The 16,525-nt window shown below is 28.8% G+C and overlaps 1 protein-coding gene across 1 annotated transcript; it reads left to right on the forward strand.

Moving 5' to 3' along the window:
• The first annotated feature begins 1,150 nt into the window (after positions 1-1,150).
• On the forward strand, positions 1,151-4,376 carry LOC130972947 (uncharacterized). Its single transcript, XM_057897297.1, has 10 exons — positions 1,151-1,427; positions 1,965-2,060; positions 2,555-2,639; positions 2,956-3,077; positions 3,201-3,225; positions 3,316-3,399; positions 3,523-3,552; positions 3,663-3,768; positions 3,914-3,978; positions 4,174-4,376. Exons 1-9 carry the CDS (start codon positions 1,338-1,340, stop codon positions 3,975-3,977), a joined length of 702 nt encoding a protein of 233 aa, XP_057753280.1. The 5' UTR covers positions 1,151-1,337; the 3' UTR covers position 3,978; positions 4,174-4,376.
• The last annotated feature ends 12,149 nt before the right edge of the window (positions 4,377-16,525 follow it).

The following is a 16,525-nucleotide window of genomic DNA, read 5'->3' on the forward strand; positions in this document are numbered from 1 at the left end:
TAAATTATATTTTTAAAATATTTTTATTAAAAATTATATTATATAATAATATCTTTAATAAACATAGTTAGTTAATAACTTTTAAATATAATAATCTAATTATTTGTCAAGTAATATAAAATAAAATTTTAATTATTTTATATTTTTATGTTAGTTATAGTTTAAAATATTATTTTAATATAATTTTTTAATATTATAAAAAATTTTGCATAATAATTAATTTTAATAAATAAAAAATACTCATATATTTTATATTTAATTATTTAAGAATAAAATATTCTGTTGCCATTTAAAGTATTGTGTATTAAAATATTGTCATTTAAAACATTTATTTAAGTATTAGGATATTCTATATTTATTAGAGTCCATGAATACTTTTCTTTTATATTAGCCTTTGATTTTCATCTAATAAGATCTAATGGCCTATATAAGTGTGGCTCATTCAATAAGCACATAACTCTTGAGCTCGTTTTAGACATACCCAGATAATACTACACCTAAACATAAAGGCAAGTCTAATAAAGATACAAAGACCAATTTTAGAAGGTAGTCTCTCATCTCTCATCCGACCTCTTTTAAAGAAGTCGGACACCAATCCAGGAGCCCGACTCCACTTATCTAACGCAGTAAGGTCACTGTTTCGAGAAGCAGTTACTAAATTCCTACCTCCTCCTAAAGATAGAATTTCAACAAACTTCTAAGATATAAGATAAGATAACTAGCCCGGCTCCACTTATAGGTAAGATAAATCTGTACCACCTCCCATCTCCTCATAAGAAAACTTGGACGGCGACACTTTGACACTGCCATCTAAACGGATCTGGACCTCACGTTTAGGCCCAAATCAACGATTCAGATAACCCCGAAACAACTAGTAATACTCTTCAAAATCAAAAGAAAATAAAAACCAAAACAACTGCAAAAATAATAAATTACTACTTAGTAAGTAATCTTGAAAAGATCAAACAAGTCATTGTAAATACTAAATACCAAAATCATACAATGACAAACGAACGAAGAGACCACCTCAGAATTGTCATTGAAAAAAAGGGTTTGTTTCATTAACGTGGTTGACTTTTCACGCGTTGGGGCAGGCAACGAAACCTTCCCGTTGTAGCAGTCGTTTAGGCCAATGAATCCTTTAGTTTTCTTTTTAATTATCATTACTTTTTGTCTTTTTCAAAAACAATTCCGATTTGATTGCTCCTTTTTTTTCTTCCTTCCTTTCTGTACTTTGCCTCAACTTTCGCACCCACCAAACGCTGTTCCTTCTTCTTCAATCAGACACAACAAAGTTCGATCCTTTCCTTCATTTGGACTGAGAAAGAGCATCCACAATGCCCAACTGGGAGCTCAAGAACTGTTGTGACAAAGATCAGAAGATCTTCATTGCTTGTGTTGCTGCCTTCACCGTTGTTATCTTCGTGGTTCGTACCTTCTCTCTCTCTCTTGGACCACTTATCTTTCTTCTTTGCAGAAAGGAATAACAGTATAACACACCCCACTTTAGCATTTTGCGCGATCACTTGCTTTTCAGCTCAAAGTCAGAGACTTTAGTTTAAATTATCAGTACTTTATGATTAAAAATCACTCCTTTTTTATTTGCCATGTCAAAATTTGAAGCTTTTAGTTGAGAGAATCATGCATCCCAAGAGGAAGAGTATTGGGAATCGTTTGTCATTTTCAAATTTCTTGTTTCTCAAATCTGTTTTGACTGGGTCAAATTTGGGTAGCTCTACTATGAGTTGATTTGACATTTGAAAATGGAACATTTATAAAAGAGGTCCTTAGTTTGGTTAGTCTCATATAGTATACACTTGAATGTTATAATTTAGTTTTTTCTTTTCCATATATCTGGAACTAATAACCATAGTTATTGCCATATCTATTGCAATATTTGTGTTTGTTCTCGGCAGCTGTATAATTGAACTTCTTATGCTAATACTTTGATGTGGTGGTTTTAGCTATGGAGGACCTTTCTACTTACACCTTTCAAGCTCATCACTGTGTTTTTGCACGAAGCAAGTCATGCAATTGCTTGCATTCTCACTTGTGGCAAGGTATAACTGCGAATACCGAAGCTTACTGCATTTTGTTGTACAAGTTGCCAACTCTGGTCTCTGTCTCAACATAGGAAGGAACACACACACACACAATGATGTTATGGCTTTTATTTTATAATGCAAGAAATCAAAGAATGTCTTGAATCAATGATGGTTCTAGTTAATTTGAGTGGAGATATTTAACTTTAGAAGTTCATGTAATGATCTATTTAATTTTGTTGCATTTTAAACAGAGAATACCCTTTTTTAAAGATATTAGTAGGGCATGACCTAGTTTAAGTAAATTTTAGTTCACTAGGGACAGAAACACAGAAGGGCGTGCTTCTAATTTTCTTAAAGAAACATCATAATGAATCTTATGTGTATGAACTATGAAGGGGAAAAGGGTAATAAAATGAAAATAACTGTACTATGTGGCAAAAGTTAATGCTGCTAAGATTGTTTTACTTTCTCTTCTGCACACTAACCTATCATTAGTTTCATGCCAACAGGTTGAGGGAATCCAGGTTCATGCAAATGAGGGTGGAGTAACACAGACTAGAGGTGGCGCATACTGGATCATCTTGCCTGCTGGATGTAATGCACTTTTCTCCCTCCTTTTTCAGTTAATGCATTAATCTTTAACTTTGTTCCACATGAATACATGATATATGCAATAGGGTAAATCTTTTGAAATTAACTAGACCATAGTCTTGTGTATTGTGTCTGATGAAAGTGGCAGCACCACACGCCCTATGACTTTGATCCGAAATTGCATACGTGAAAAGTGAGAGCAAATAATGTGATTATGTGATGTACAAATATGTAGATAATCTCTAAGCTGAATATTTATTAGTGTAATTAGGCAATTTTGGGTTGCATTAATTATTTTTCTGATTGGTTTTGTATTTAGATCTTGGTTCATCATTTTGGGGGATGGCTCTGATACTTGCTTCCACAAATCTTCTCACTGCGAGAATTGCTGCTGGTTGCTTTATTGCTGCTCTTGTTATTGTGCTCTTTGTTGCTAAAAATGTAAGATGCGTTATAAATGCAAAAATGCAAAAATGCAAATGTTTTTACATAATTGATTTGAATTATTTAGGTCCTGATTTTTATCCTTTTCTCTTTGCCTGCCTACACCCTTTGTCAAAAAAGTGGACATTACGAGGACTCTGCATTGGTGAGTGCCTTCATGATATTCTCCAAATAAAAGAATTCGAAAAATCTTGACACAATTTCTGACATTGTTCTTCTGATCAATGAACATCAGGATTCATTATCTTTATTGCTGTAATTTGGGTACTGCAAGAGAAAACTACTGTTCATATCCTTCGTTATGTCATTCTCTTTATCGGTATGCTCTTGTCCTCTTTACTCGATCATTTCCTGTAAAAAAAAGAAAAGAATTTGTTTATGGTAGTTAGTGGTGCCATTTCCTGTGAAATATATCATCAATTAATTATGATTTTGTTTTCAGGTGTGATGAACAGTTTGTTTTCAGTTTACGGTACGCTTTCAAGCACCTTCTATATGGTCTATTCTTGTATTTTTGCTTCATATGATAACAAATATCTTGAAATGGCTGCTATAATGTGACTGTGTGCAATTCTTGTGTAGATATTTATGACGATTTAATATCTCGAAGAGTTCATTCGAGTGATGCTGAGAAGTTTGCAGAAGTTTGCCCATGCCCCTGTAATGGATTTGGATGGGGAGTTATTTGGTGAGTCTTGTTATATAAATAATAAATAAAATCCGGACTTAGTATCTGATTTTATGGGATTCAAGTATGATAAGTTTGAATTCATAAAACTTTTTCGTTTTGATTATTCATCAATATTCCTTTATGTAATTCGTTCCACTTGCAGGGGGATGATATCATTTGCATTTCTATGTGCATCTTTGTACCTTGGACTTGTCATATTATCATGAGGTAAATATTTATTTATTCATATGCTATTGCATAAGGAGCATTTATGTAATTAATGTAATAACTATTATGTTTTGCCTATATCTCAAGTAATCAATTTAATCATTTAGTAATTTGAATGTGTTGCATTTGTACATGAAAAAAAATAAAGCATAAAAAACTGTTAATCCTACTGATGGGGAAATTTTGTTTTTGCAGGTTGAGAAATATGTAACCAAGCTTGGTATACTGAATTTATCTGTGGATATTTCCCCATGCATGTGGATTCATTCTTTGCAGCCTGAATATTTCAGGTTGCTTCTTTAACCATAGCTTTGTATATCTTTTTCATTAATCTATTATTTATTGACTCTCATTTGTACTTACTTGTTGGAAATACAGTTGAAGTATTTCAAGCTGTCTGTTGTCTTCATTGGTACTTTAGAAGCTCTTAGTATTATTATTCTACTTTTTTTTTTATGATTGAAAGGATATAATCATTCCCTTAAAAGGTGTAGAAAATTGGAAATATTTAGTAAGTGAAACAAATATATAATATAACCACTAATGAACAATTTTTTTAAAAAAGCTTAGCCTTCGATTGCATGCCTTTTGGCGTAATTTGCAAAGCAAGATAAGTTTCTAACCTTTCTCCAGATCTGATGTGCAAACTCACATCGAACCGTTCTTGTTGCAAAAGGCATTGTAGCAAGCAATTGCAATTCGAAATTCAGGATTGAGTCTTCTTCTTGGTGACATAAATTTCTTTGAATTCTTTTTTTCTTATGATATGATTCAGCAAATCATGACCTTCAATTGTTGACGCAACTTGATTAATTTGAGTGTGTCTTATGCTTTATGTAGTTTGTGAATAATGTAAGGAAGCCATGGTAGCATAGCACAAGCTCTGATACCATATTAGTTCTTGAATTTAGGGTTTTGATTTATTTGTGGTGAGAAATAATGTGTGAATGAATGATTTGCATCTTTACTTAATAGGGTTCCTCAACCCTCACTCAAAGCACAACCCTAATCCAAAAAAGATAATCACTTCAAGTCTCCTTCAAAGGCCGCCAGCATTCGAGTAATTATAAAAGAATACTACAAAATACTGGAAGCCTTTGAGGGAACATGAAGAGTTCTTTCACATTGTCAATCCCTCTAATGTGAGAAGATTGCTTAGCTTGTGAATTATAATTAGCTATAGGTTCTTATTTATAGGCATGGTACGGTAGGCCTTGCTCTTTAAAAAGAAAAAAAAAAGCGAAATAATAATCGAATCTTTGGCTCTTTGCCTTATGTTATTGATTTTCTTCATTATTCATTTTTTCATGGATTGTTTTTAATTATGGTGAAAACTTAGGTGCAGTTAACTACTTAACTTTATATGAAGTTGATAACTGAGAACCGTTAAATAACAATTTAGTCAAACCTGTCAAATCATTTAACGACCCTTAACTATTAATTTTACATGAAGTTAATTGCATCTGAGTTTCCACCTTTAATTATTGTCCATATAACGAGGAATTTGGTTGCTGAAAAAGTAAAGGACAAGTTAAGGTTACCTCTATACTCCACAATATAACACTTGTATGAAGTGATACTGCTAATTATTCTTTCACTATGTAAAACACATAATGAATGTTTTTGATAGAAAGATTCCGTAGAAACGAATACATGGGATTCCTAGAAGAAAATGACACGTTCATAGAATCTGATTTATTGGTAGAGGTGCTTACCATGGATAACTTATTCCGTGTATACAGAATGCCGCAGTTTCAAAACGATGTTTGAATTATATTGGATACCAATTACAGTGTATATTAGAATGTCAATGCAACTTTGTGGCATTCTCTTTAATTTGTTGAAGAAATAAAATCCATGGTAAAATGGAAGAGATATTCTTGCACATGATGAATAGCCTACTCATGAAACACCGGAACATTCAAGTTCATGAAGAATAAATTCTACGTGACCTTATTATGCTACATATATTCAAAAATTAGGTTATTAAATCAATTATTCGTACATACACAAGCTCAAATAAGAAAGCATAATATTCTCAGCCATGATATATGAATTTCTATGAGCATAAAGCTATATATTAAAAAATCTTCCCCCGAACAAAGTAACCAACTTATATAATTAGTCTCCTCCATTAATGAATGGCTTCTAAGGTTGTTCATCACTTGCACCAGCATATGGTTGGTCCAAAAACAGTTCCCACCGGCAACGGTGGCGTCACCCCACCATTCTCACTAACAAGTACTCCACCTTACCAGATATATTCACTTCCTTCCCCAGATTGCAAGAATTGTTTCTCTCTAATAACAACCTCAGTGGGGAAATCCCCAACTCTTTAGCCCTTGACAACCAGAAATCAGGCTTCTCAGGCTCCATACATGACTCCAACATAACAATTTCACAGGTCACCTTCCTCACCTAACTGAATTGAGGCTTGAGAACGATTTGTTAACTGGTACGGTTCCATCTTCTTTCGCAGCTCTACCCAGATTGAACCAACTTTCTTTGGAAAGAATGTGAACTTCACTTTCCAACCAACCAACAGGTTGTGTCCAGATGGTGTTGCTAGACATTGCACAAGCATTTGGGAATCCAATTCATGGAGATGGAACAACACTGATTGTCAAGGCAAGGTTTAACGGGGTTGATCCCTCCTTCATTTTCTAATTTAAGAGATTTGAAGAACTTGAATTTAAGTGGAAATAATTTGAGGGATTCAATACCAAAGAGCTTCACAACATTGCTTCTCTGGATTTGTCTTATATATATCTGGAGAGGTTCCTATGTTTCCAACAAGACTGAAGCTTCAAAGTTCTCAAACGCAGGTAGTTTCATAATAAGAATTTCATTGCACTAGCCCTAATTCCATCATATTTATGTATAATTTTTTTGCATATGTGCAGGTGCATTAACAATGGCGACGTAATAATTATTGTGGTTATTTATAATTGAAAAAGGTGTCTTAATTTGATAAGAAAGGTTTACTCCAAGAAAGTAAGAACTTTTTCAATCACAATGGCGAGGAGGATTTCATGAAAAAAATTAGTTTTTTTGGCACTAAAGCACTTCAGCTATTCAGAAATTAAAAAAATTGACTAAGTCATTCCAACATAAATTAGGGCAAGGAAGATTTGGAACCTTGTATGATGGTCGTCTTGTTGCGGTAAAAGTGATAAGTGAATCAAAGGGTTCTGAAGAAGAATTCATGAATCAAGTAATTAGCATCAGTAGAACATCACATGCCAATATACTTTTACTTTTGGAATTTTGTTATGAAAAAAAATAAAAGGCTCTTGTGTTTGAATTTATGTCAGCTGGTTCACTAGATAAGTTTATTAATAGAAAAGGATTTCCAAATACCAATTATTGTTTGAATTTGAAGATATTCTATAAAATTATAATTGGTATTGGTATTGCTCAAGGATTAGAATACTTGTATCGAGAAGGTAGTATAAAAATTGTTTTTCTCGATATCAAATATCAAAATATTCTTTTGGACGAAGAGTTCTATTCAAAAATGTCTGATATTAAGCTAGCTAGATTACGAAAAAAAAAAAGAGTATAATATCTTTATTAGGTGCCAGACGAACTCTTGGATACATTGCTCATAAGCATGTTGATTCTCGAAATAATTGGAGAAAAAAATTATGAGCGCAGAAAATCACGTACTAGTGAAATCTTCCTTCTAGGAATGATTTATGAAAATTTTGTGCAAGATAACATTCATTCAAGTTATTCTTCAATCATGGAATAACACATACATCTTCCAGAAACATTCTTGTACCCTAACATTTTTCAGAAACATCTTCCAGTAACGGTATATATGTAACACATTCAAGAAAGTTAATTCCGATGCATCTTATCCCTTATATTTATATTAGTTTGTGTGACTTTCAAGTACATCAAAAAGAAAATGAGCATTTGGCTCTACTAATACTTGATAATAATTTCTTAAACGGTGCGGTTCATCAGAGTTTGAGAACTATATAAGTCTCCTCTCTTCAGTGTTCAACCAATCAATAGGTTTTGCTTCACATACATTTCACACGAGTTTGGGAATCCAATTTAGTTGATCAATTAATGGAAATGGAGCAACCCTAATTGTCAAGGAGTAGAAGAATTTATAAACGAAATTGTTAATATTAGTAGATCATCACATGCTAATAGCCTAATATAGAGTTGTTAACCATCTCTCCCGAATTCGATACTTGCTTATTTGGGAGGGTCACGCTTGTTTGAGAAGGTCGCCTACTTTGTGCCTCTGCAGATAAAATTATTTACAAAATAAAACACATACATAAACCTTGTGAAGTTCACTGTATGCTTGGCATAGTCACCAACAATATAGGTAAAGTATTGAATAACATCCAAGAACAAAGAATAAAGTCTTGTGTACCCCTCTTGGCCCAGTCCGCTACTCCATGTTTCTTCATATCGATTTGATTTGAAACAAGATGTAGCGGAAGCCTTCGAGGGGTGCAGAAGCCAATTTCTTATTGAATCTTCGAAGCCTCTTATAATGCTATGCCCTAGTGAACGGTTCTTCAATGGCCTTATATAGAGGAAGGGGGATAATAAAGACAAAAAAAATAGTGGGTATGTTCCCTGCACTCTAAAACGGATCCAATTCCACATCAACCACCACAAAAGTTTTTCATATGTCAAAGATACGGTTCTCCATTAATCCAAGAGAGTTAAGGGGAAAACATGAAGAAACATGAATGAATATTATTAACTATACGAGAATGTTTTTGGCGTGTTGACTTTCGTTTGATTATGAGAGATGCAAACACGATGGTAGATACTATGGCAAAGATGACGATGAAGTTATAATTTTCGCATGTGGAGCTTCTTTCACTTTGGGAGAAATTTAAGAGTAGTCTTAAATAAGACGGTCCCTCTATTTAAGCAGTTCCTTATTTTGTTTGTTTTGTTTTTCTTTATTTAATTTATTTCAGTCACAAAAAAAACAAAAAATTAGTTAAAATTAACTAAAATTTATGTTATTTAATATTTATTAATTATTATTAAAATTAATGAATGTTAGATAAAATAAGTTTAATTTTTTTTTATCTCTCTAGCATTATGTTAAATACAATACTGTATGAATAAACCTACTCGATTATATTCATAGTGTATGTGTAAGTCACGAGCTTTTTGTGAACAGCAAAAATGGTAAGTTGGGAAGAATCAACATCCTTAACCTTCGCCTTAGCTTAATTTGTTAATGGAAAAGAGTTGAAAGTGCTGGAGAATGTAGTATTAGCCAACACATTAAATGAAATGCCTCCAAATGAATGGAAACAAGTCAACTAATAATGAAACAATATGTATTCACTCGTAAGATTTCTCTGCAACTTGATGCTCGTTCATTCCTTTATTTATCTTTAAAACAAATAATCAGTACGTCACTTAGGACATTTAGCGCTGCCGCGGCTATTTAACTGCCAAACCGCTGTTAAATAAAAGAATTGCGACGGTTTGTCCAGCAGTTCCGTGGTGTGTAGCGAAATCATGAGAATTAGCGGTAGTTTTTGGGGTCAACTGCCAACACATTTTTAATATGGTAGAAACTCATTTGCAATTGTCTTTATAAAAAGTTGATATTTAATAATAGTTAAATTATTTAACAAATATAACTAGGTCATTATCTAATGATTCTCGACTTTTAATTTCATCTTTTAATATAACCTAATTCATTCTTAATTCTCATCATCAGTTCTACACATAAATCTTGCACGTAAAAATTGTGATAATTTATCTCATTTTTAAAACTATGTGAATAATAAACAGAAATTATATATAAAATGATTAGTAATAGTAAAGATATAATTAGCAAACCTCCTAAATACAGTTCTTTTTGTACAAAATTAATATTTAAAATTTTTATATAACAATTTAATCAAATATATTAAATTATTTGATAATTTTTAATTATTAATTTCATATAAAAATAATGATGTTTGAGTGTCTACCAAAATAAAAACTAAAAACACATATATCAACTTTTAAATATGGAAAGACTATATACCTAGAGTGCCTTCAACTGTATAAGGATGCATGGTAGGTGGAGCATTTAAAAATTTAATTTGTTGGTCCCAGCAAGCAAATGGCAATAATAAAATTTGATAGAATATTTTTTGTAAGATTAATACGATGTTTCAAGAAAAAATTGATCTTCACACAATATTCCTAGATGATGCAATGAACTTCTTGTTACTCTTTAGTTTTAAGACTTTGATATATTATTTGTGATATTTTGATGGTTAAAATAGTAGTATTGGAAATTTGGCTATGGTAAAAATGTTTAGGTAGTGAGATTAACTAGGATGCAATTTAGATGAAATTTCAATTTATGCTTTCTTGAATATTGTTTTATTCATATAAATTTATTTTAAACGTTTACCTTTTTTTTTTAAATTTATGTCTAGATGTAATTTTAAAAGATCTTATACTAGAAGATAAATTTTTTTATTATTTTTAGCATAGAAAGATGTATTCTTATTTTTACAAGTGAATGAGAGGAAATTTAAACGGCAATTTTGAGCACATGATTAAAAAAATGCTGAAATATTATTTTGAAGTATGTTATTTTAGATTTTTACAAAAGAAATTTTTGTAGCATCTTTTATTTTGTGACATTGTACTATAAATTTAAAATGGATTTTTATTCAATTTTTTTATGTTAAATACTTGCTGAAAAGTAATTTAAAAAATATATTACTTTTAATACATTAATTCCTTTTTGAAAACACTATATACATATTTAAATGCATAAAAAGTGACTTTGTTTCAAATTAAACAAATGCAAAAATAATGTCATGAGATAAACAGGAGTGATTCAAACAAACTTGAAGAATAAGTTTTTATTAGTGGATACATAGTTTGAAAAATGAGAACTAATGAGTGGCTTACTTCTTGATTTCGCAACGATTTTAGTGAAACCGCCACTAGATAACAAAATGGTTTATATGTTCTTCTTGGACTAACCTGTAAATTAGCGGCGGTTACAGCAACTAAATATTATCGATTTGGTAGCTGATATGCAACCCTAGGCTAACTGTCGCTAATAAGCATTTTTGCGACAACTTGAGTCAAACTGCCACTAAATATAGTTATTTTGAGCACTTGTCTTATTCATTGTATCAACTGCCACTTAAATCTCATTTGGCAACAATTTTTAAAAATCGCCGCTATCTTACGTTTTTGATGTAGTGAATCAACAAGGGTGATTTTTTTTTCCAAATAAATTCATAAACATTTATCTTTAATGGACCCTCAAGTACTTCCACGTCCCCATATAATGATCATATCTTTTAATATTAGACAATAATCAATTGCAACATGGAGTAGTGGAAGCCTTTGAGGGTCACTAAAAACATGCTCCGATCCATATATTATTACATTATTCAAGATGGCATGCATAATTCCAACTCATGCACACCCCTTAATTGTTATTCCTAGTCTACATCGTATGTTGGCTATATATAGAGAAGAGTGACTAGGAACATGCTCATAAGATGTCCACCACAACTTGTCTTACCAAATTCTCTTATTTTGCCTGTTTAGATTATTCGCCAAATTATTATTATTTTTTTAGTTAAAAGAAAAAACTTAAATGCAGTAATTATAATTTTTACGTAAAGTTGATAGTTAAAGAGTCATTCAGTAATTTAACAGATTTGACAAATTTGACAAAATTATTATCTAAAAATTCTTAACTATCAACTTTATATAAAAACAACTGCATATAAATTTTTACCTTAGTTAAAATAATAATTGGTGGTGATGGCGGTACTTTTTGTAAAAAAAAATTATATACTCTTTTGGTCTTCAAAATAAATAAAAATACATTCAACTGCTCTATGTATATTTTTTTTCTTAAAAAAAACACTTCTTTAATTAACAATTAATACTTTAAACCATGTTGTTAATTTTATTATATTTTGTTTGCAGTATGTAGTTTAGATCATCATCATCTTTAAATTAAATAAATTCTTGCTTGTTTTAACATAGCATGCATCTTAGTTTTTCACTTGACAGAATGTTACCAAAAATGGAAATTTTGGCAGTTGACATTAATTAATTAATTAATAATTAATGGATGCATGGATGGATGGATGCATATATATGGATATGGTGGAATATTTGTATAAGTGGATGCAATAAAAAATTAATAATTTGCGCTTTAATTTGTTGATTCGATTAGGTTCTCTAGATAGAGCCTGCTAATAAGACTAGCTAGCTATGTTGCTTATATCCAGGTGTCTGAATAAAATTAGTGACAACTAGATTTAAACGTGACATTTAAAGATAAGATAAAAGGAATATGAAATAGTATAAATTAAACTGATGAAATTCAATCAGGATTATTTTGATGAACGTAACTACTACAAAATATATGATACTATCAATATGATACCAACTTTATAATTTTGTCAACTATATTATATATTGGTAGATATTCTAACGATAATTTTATAATTATTTACATATAAAAATTATTTTTTTAATTTTTAAATGTTAAATTATAAGATTAAATTTTGATATATTATAAAAATATTATTTTTATTTAAAATATAACCAAATAAATAAATTATATTTTTATATAAAATATTTTATAAAAAAATATTTTTAATGTCTTTATTTAAGTAGTTTCTTAAATATTATTTGGTGTATTCATGCATGATTAATGAATCATTTGTATACCGATGCATTTACAGGCCACGTGCCGATATTGAAGAATAAAATCCGATGAATGACAAAAACATATCAGGCCCTATTCTTTCATTTCATGCGCATATTGATACAAAAATTTTAATTAAAAAAAAACTATAACCCTAATAATCAGATATTAATAATTCAATCCCACTACGTTACTAACAATATTTCTGTCAATATCTACCAACTCTTATTTATAATTGTATTTAATGGAAGTACTTTTGTAAATGTGTCTAATAAAAATGTCTTTTTTATACCTGTGTTTAATAGAAGTGTCTTTATAGATATATTTTTTAGATGTATCTCTTTATATATGTGTTTAAAATATAATAATTAATCATTTTTGATAATAAATTAGCAGATAATATGTTGGTACCCTATACTTTTCTTTAATAATTCTACCATTTACAAAATGGCTTAAATATAACAATAATATTAAGAGGAAAAAACCTTATCTTAATTATTAATTATTAATTAGGAAATGTTATAATAATTAATGTCAAGTAGCTAGCAGAGATGTTGGATCAATTAAGTTAAAAATTATAATTATTAATTAAGTGAAAAGTAACCCTTATTATTTAAATTATTTAGACATTATTAAGTGCTATATATAATAATTCAATTTAAGTTTGATTCGATTCTATCAAAAGCAGGAGTAGATAGAGTTCTTGTCGACAAATAACTTTTTTATAAATTAACAAGAATAATAATTAATTAATTTTATACCTAAAAAAGGGTGCCAAAAAGAAATCCAACAAAAAGAATCAAACTGAGAAAGGTTCATAATAAGGGGTATCAAATTTGACTTATTTTAGGTAAGAATCTTTTTAATTCCAATCAATCCCACAATTATTCACAACACCTTACAATGAAGCCAAAGGCCAAGGTACTGTGTGCATGTAACTTGTGCGTTTTCAATCCCATGCAACATCTCCCTTTCTTTCTTGCATAGTCCACGTTTCAATTCTCATATAAACGAGGAATCCATTATAACTTTTACCCTAGCTAGCTAATACTTTATCATTCAGGTGAATTATTCTAGCATGTCTTCTCTAATAAAGAATAAATTATTTTCTGTGATTATTGATAAATTATTTTTTAACTAAAATTTTAAGATTCGAATGAGATCGTAAAATTTTATCGCTATCTTTAATATGATCGAAAAAAAATTCTAAAAAAAAGAGAGCTAAAAGACTGATAAAAATTTGTAATATATTAGTTAAAAATAAAGATAATTAATACGTGAAAAAAGACACCAAAGTATTTTATTTTTTATTTTTAATTGCTCTTAAATTATCTTTTAATCATTATTCAGATAATAAAAATTCTAAGATGGTAATTATTGACTCATTATTCTTAAGACTAACTAATATTTTAGTTTATTTTTGTTATATAGTTATACAAGGCTATGTGGTTGGTTACCTGAAGAGGAATATTATTGTTGATCCGGCTGAATTTTAAGAAAAATACTAGAAAAAAAATTTTAAGAATGAGAGAGCTGAAAAATTGATAGATGTGCTCGTTGAAATTGAAGAATGAAAGTGCAAGAACAAATTCAAAATTCTAACCTAATTGATTGAAAATAGTAATTAGATTTGAGAGAAATTAGGGTTTTAAAATTAGAGAAAAAGATGTATATTTAGTGGAAACGATGAAAATGACATTGTTATCAAGTTGCTTTAATAAAAAAAGAGAAGATAACGTGAATTTGAGAGCTCTGATAAAAAAATAATTTATCAATAATTATTGTATATATTATAATGGATAATTTATCTTTTATTTTTTTTAAAATATAGTAGAGTTATTCACCATATATTTATATTATTGTTAAAAAAATTTATTTTTTCAGTCTATTTTCTCACCGGTCACATTTTCACTGCTCCTTTCACTTGCTTTTTCCTCTCCTCCCTTCTCCAGTTTCTCTAGTTTCAATTTTTGCTCGTTTTTCTTTCTATTTTCAATAGATCTAAATAAAAAAAAATCTGTGATTGTTATCTTCTTTTGTGTTGTATTGCTCTCTTTATAAATATTTTGGATATGTTTTCACAGGTTTAAAATAAAGATACAACCAAAAAAAAATTGTCCATGCAGATATTTTAAATTTGAAAAGCTTTTAGATTTATTCAAAGAAAAAGAAAGTATTTTTCTATGTTACAGAGCATTTTATGTATAAATTTAAAAAATAAAAGAGATTATGATTTGTCTTTGTTTTTGTTTTATAAAATTTTCTATAATTGAATATTGTGCCTCTTTTCAGACAATAGTTTAACATAGAAATTGTCTATTTTCTTTTTTAATTTCAAATCTAATATTTTTTCTGTAATTTATAAGTGTCATTAGTTTATCTTCTTGAATGAATATTTTTCTTCTATAAAAACGATAATTGTTACCATAACTACAATAACTATAGTGTTTTAAAAAGTATTGTTAAAATTAAAATAATATTTTTTTATTATTAAATAACACTTTTTTAAAAGTATTATTTTAAAAAGTGTTACTAAAAAAAGTATAACTTTAATTTTAACAATATTTGTATAATCACCGTAACTATTATAACATGGTCATTTTAAAATTCTTCTTTTTATATTTTGATTTATATAAGATAATTTTATTATTAATTTAAATAATAAAAATAAAAAATAAAAAATATTTACTAATTTAAATTTTAACTAATTATTTTATTTTACTTAAGTCTTCGGTATTGAATAGAAATTAATAAACAAATATAAATAGAGTTCTAAAATTATAACACCAATATATCAAAATTATCTTACGATTTGTATCTATCACAAAATTAATATTCGGTCTCAAATATTAAATTGGGAATAATAAATTAAGATGATAAAAAAATAAAAAATTTTTAATCATACTCAAATGAATTCGATCGGATATGATTTTACTCTCATCACTAATTATTTTTTAATAATTTAATACGGTGTATCTTAAGATTAAGGAATCTAATAATTTCAATAATTATATGTAACAAATACTCCATATATGTGTAAAGAATTTTGTTTTATAACTTAATGGATTATATATCTCATTGACTAATTCGAGCTAATAAATTATTTAAATTCAAGTGTTATATATACATGAGTTATGAGTACAGAAACTGAAGCGAAATTTATGAGGAATGCTAGGAGGCCAATAATTTTAGTATTTGTAATTATTAATTAATTATTAATAGTATTTTTAATGGTGTGAGATTACATTTAATAATATCTAATGATAAAAAATCTATCACTTTTATTTTAATAATTAAATACTAACTAGAAAATACAAAAGTTACTAGCCCTAAATATTAATTGAAGCAGCATAATAACACTTACTAGAGAGATATTAGTTACGTGTATAAGTAACTATTATATACGTGTTTCTCTATTTTGATATAAATTTGTCACTCTCTTTATTTTGTTTTTCTAGGTAAAAAATGCATATGAGATTGGAAAAAAATATATAATCAGAGAAGAAGAGAAGAAATTAAATAATAAAATTTATATTAGTGAAGAGTTTGAAAGAATATAAGTTTTATAACTATTTATTTATAGTTATATTATAATTATATAAAATTGTTATCACGCTAACTAATTTTATACATTTCAATTCACTAATGATTTACAACTAGCTGATATTAAATATCAGTAGTGATAATAATAATATTAAGTAATATCCTCCTGTAAATTTATATTGTTAGAAGAAAAATGATTCAATAATTCAAACTTAAAATATACAGCATAAAATGGATTAAGAATAAGGGGAGTTTGTGAGAATATCTGCGGTTTAATTGTGAGTTGAAATGAAAAGAAAATGAATTAGTTTTTTTTGT

This window comes from Arachis stenosperma, chromosome 4 (assembly GCF_014773155.1).
Source record: "Arachis stenosperma cultivar V10309 chromosome 4, arast.V10309.gnm1.PFL2, whole genome shotgun sequence".
NCBI classification, from domain to species: domain Eukaryota; kingdom Viridiplantae; phylum Streptophyta; class Magnoliopsida; order Fabales; family Fabaceae; genus Arachis; species Arachis stenosperma.

What these genes read in the sequence shown, in the direction of transcription:
- LOC130972947 (XM_057897297.1), top strand. Translation starts at nt 1,338, where the DNA reads ATGCCCAACTGGGAGCTCAAGAACTGTTGTGACAAAGATCAGAAGATC. An exon ending in GATCATCTTGCCTGCTGGAT is followed by an intron (nt 2,640 to 2,955) that starts GTAATGCACTTT and finishes TTTTGTATTTAG; the next exon opens with ATCTTGGTTCATCATTTTGG. An exon ending in ATTACGAGGACTCTGCATTG is followed by an intron (nt 3,226 to 3,315) that starts GTGAGTGCCTTC and finishes AATGAACATCAG; the next exon opens with GATTCATTATCTTTATTGCT.